The sequence below is a fragment of the Cynara cardunculus genome, unplaced genomic scaffold (assembly GCF_001531365.2).
Source record: "Cynara cardunculus var. scolymus isolate 2C unplaced genomic scaffold, CcrdV1 Un_Scaffold_6394, whole genome shotgun sequence".
NCBI lineage: Eukaryota > Viridiplantae > Streptophyta > Magnoliopsida > Asterales > Asteraceae > Cynara > Cynara cardunculus.
The window spans coordinates 2,100-5,596 of NW_020202940.1; the positions used below are offsets into that span (position 1 = coordinate 2,100).

Consider the following 3,497-nt stretch of genomic DNA (forward strand, 5'->3'; position numbering starts at 1 on the left):
CACACACACACACACAAGTAATACATTATTTTGATTTGTATGAAAATTAGGAAAAAATTAATAAAAAAAAAACAAAATATCCCTTATTTAATAAACATCTTTTAACGAAACTAGTTTCAGAGATCATTGTAGGAGCAAAATAAAAATCACAAGGATGATTTCTAAACTTATTAAATGTTATACACCATTTTCAAGAATGTCATTAAATCTCAAGGACTAAAATTGTAGTTTACTCTATTCAAGAAAGACAAATTTTATTAAAATATGTCTTAAATAATATATTTCAAAATCATGTTTGGCAAATTAGGTGTTAATTGAAAATATAAATCTTTTATTTATTAAAATATGTCTAAAATAAAATTATATTACACAATAAAGATGACAATAACCTTAAGGTCTTATCTAGTAAGAATCATAATAAAGATCAGTAATATTATCCAGTAAATACAAGGAAAAAAAACCTTTATTTGGTAAAGACGTTTTCCAAAAACCTATTTTACTTAATAAAGTAAGTGATGATAATTTTTATCACATAATATCTTCATCTAATTTTTTTTGTGTGAATACAGATACTGTCAAATAAAAAGGCTAATATGCCCTTGATAAGAAATTTGAATATAGTTATTGTTGAATGAAAAGACTAATATGCTCTTGATGAGAAATTTGAATATGGTTGTAGTTATATGAAAAGACTAATATGCCCTTTGATGAGAAATTGATTATCCATCCTTGTATAATAATCCTTTGATGACTATATAAACCAATTTGAAACATCGCCAGTTTATCAAAGAAACGTGATTGCTGACAAGACGAAGGCGGCCACAACAGCCATTGTCGTCAACGAAAACAGCTAAGAAACCTCCACCTCAAACCCTCCCTTTTTGTAGCTGTATCTCAACCCCACCACTTTTCTCCATTGTTCCGCCATTAAAACCACCTCCCACCTCATGCAACTCATCTCTGAAAATCTCCTTTTATCCCCAATCAAAATGGAACCCCTTTCTGCCATTCTTCTATCCGTAGCTCCATACATTCTATCAATCACTGCATTTCTCATTTTGCTTGAACAAATCTCGTACTTAAACAAGAAACGATCCATCCCTGGCCCTACTCTTGTCTTGCCGTTCGTCGGAAACGCCGTTTCGCTTGTACGGAATCCGACTCACTTCTGGGACCTTCAGTCTGCCATGGCTAAATCCTCTGGGATCGGATTTTCAGCCAACTATATCATCGGAAGATTCATCGTCTTTATCAGCTCCACCGATCTTTCTCACAAAATCTTCGCCAACGTCCGTCCCGACGCTTTCCACCTCGTCGGCCACCCATTCGGGAAAAAGCTTTTCGGTGATCATAATCTCATTTATATGATGGGCCAAGAACACAAGGATTTGCGCCGCCGTATTGCGCCCAATTTTACACCTAAAGCTTTGTCTACTTACACTGAGATTCAACAACACATCATCCTCAAGCACCTGAAATCATGGATGGAGTCGCCGGAATCCAGCACCAAAGCTTTTCCTCTCCGACTGCTTTGCCGTGATATGAATTTGGAAACCAGCCAGACTGTTTTCGTCGGACCGTATTTAAGTGGGGAATCGAGGAAAAGATTCGAAGTGGATTACAATTTCTTCAATGTTGGATTGATGAAACTTCCAATTGATTTGCCGGGATTTGCTTTCAGAAACGCCCGATTAGCGGTGTCAAGACTCGTCGAAACGCTGGCGGTTTGCGCCGAAGACAGTAAAACCAAGATGAAATCCGGCAACGATGCCACTTGTTTGGTTGATTTCTGGATGCAAGATACCATCCGTGAAATCGCCGCCGCGGAGGACGCCGGAGAAAAACCACCACCGCACAGCAGCAGCACCGAGATCGGCGGTCACCTCTTCGACTTCCTCTTCGCCTCTCAAGACGCCTCCACGTCATCCCTTCTTTGGGCCGTCAGTTTACTCGACTCCCATCCCGACGTTTTGGAGAGGGTTAGAAAAGAAGTCTCCGGTATATGGTCACCGGAATCGGAGAAGTTGATCACCGCGGAACAGCTGAGAGAAATGCGATACACGGAAGCGGTTGCCAGAGAAGTAATCCGGTACAGAGCTCCGGCGACGATGGTTCCACACATTGCCGGCGAAGACTTCCCGTTGACGGAAACCTACACGATTCCCAAAGGCACAATCGTTTTCCCATCCGTGTACGAATCTTCTTTCCAAGGGTTTATCGAGCCGGAGCTGTTCGATCCAGACCGGTTCATGGAAAACAGACAAGAGGACCGGGTTTACAAAAAGAATTACCTGGCCTTTGGAGCTGGGGCCCACCAATGTGTGGGACAGAGGTATGCAATTAATCACCTGGTTTTGTTTATTGCGATGTTCACCTCCTTGTTTGACTTCAAGAGAGAGAGAACGGACGGCTGTGATGAGATCTCGTACGTCCCAACCATCTGTCCACGTGACGATTGCAAAGTTGTTGTGTCTTTGAGATGTACACGATTTCCATCTCTCTCGTGAGTGTAAAAAAAGGTGATGGATTTTATACAAGTTTGATGGTCAACCATGGATGTCTTATTATTTGTAGTACCCTTTTTAATTCTTCAATGGTAAATGGGTGGATTGTTTTTTATTAATAAATTATTTTTTTTATTTTTATTAATATTATTGTATTTATTTTGGTTTAAGATCAACTCATGAATCGAAAATCCAGAAAATAAGTTTTGATGTTAATACATACGATTTAATAGTAAAAACATCTTTCAATAACTATATTATTTTAGAAATTTTGAGATTTAAGAAAAGTTCGCTGCAACAGCGACATTATACACTTTCAAAAATTAAAAAATAAATAATTGATAGAATGGTAAAATCTCCGAGAGATTCTAAATTTTTAAAATGTCTATTTTAATATATCTGTTGAAGGTGCTCTAAATAAACATTCATTTTCATCTGTTAAAAAAGAAAAAAAAGCAAAGTATATGAAAATTAAAAAGTATTTGCTTTGAGTTTTATTTTAAAGATTATGCTGTCATTATTTTTGGAAAAACATATAATGTTTGTTACGTGATCAAAAGAAATGAGTATGTTTTGATTTAGTTAAGGTAATATATTATAAGTTTATAGATAAAGAAGAAATTTGTTTATGATTTCGTAAACAAGGAGTGGTTTTAAGAAAAAGACTACTCAACCTTTTTTATTTAAAAATTCACACTTTCTTTTAAATAGTTTAGTATGTGTATAAATAAATACATATGTATATTTACTATAGAATATATATTTGATTTTCAATATTGATGATTAATATAGTGGCGATTCATTAGAATTTATAATTTTAAAATACATTGTTTTTATTATTATTTTTACTTAACGGGTACCTAATAGATTCCCCGAACCAACAGGAGATTCCTTCCTCCCGGACTTATCAAGGATTAGTTGGGATGGGGGATTAAACGGACCCGGAAGATATATTTTTTAAAATAACAGTAAAGATATACACATCATAAATTT

At 36.0% G+C, this 3,497-nt stretch overlaps 1 protein-coding gene across 1 annotated transcript; it reads left to right on the top strand.

The window, feature by feature from the left end:
- The first annotated feature begins 989 nt into the window (after positions 1-989).
- On the top strand, positions 990-2,619 carry LOC112504656 (cytochrome P450 710A11-like). Its single transcript, XM_025108604.1, has one exon. It carries the CDS (start codon positions 990-992, stop codon positions 2,505-2,507), a length of 1,518 nt encoding a protein of 505 aa, XP_024964372.1. The 3' UTR covers positions 2,508-2,619.
- The last annotated feature ends 878 nt before the right edge of the window (positions 2,620-3,497 follow it).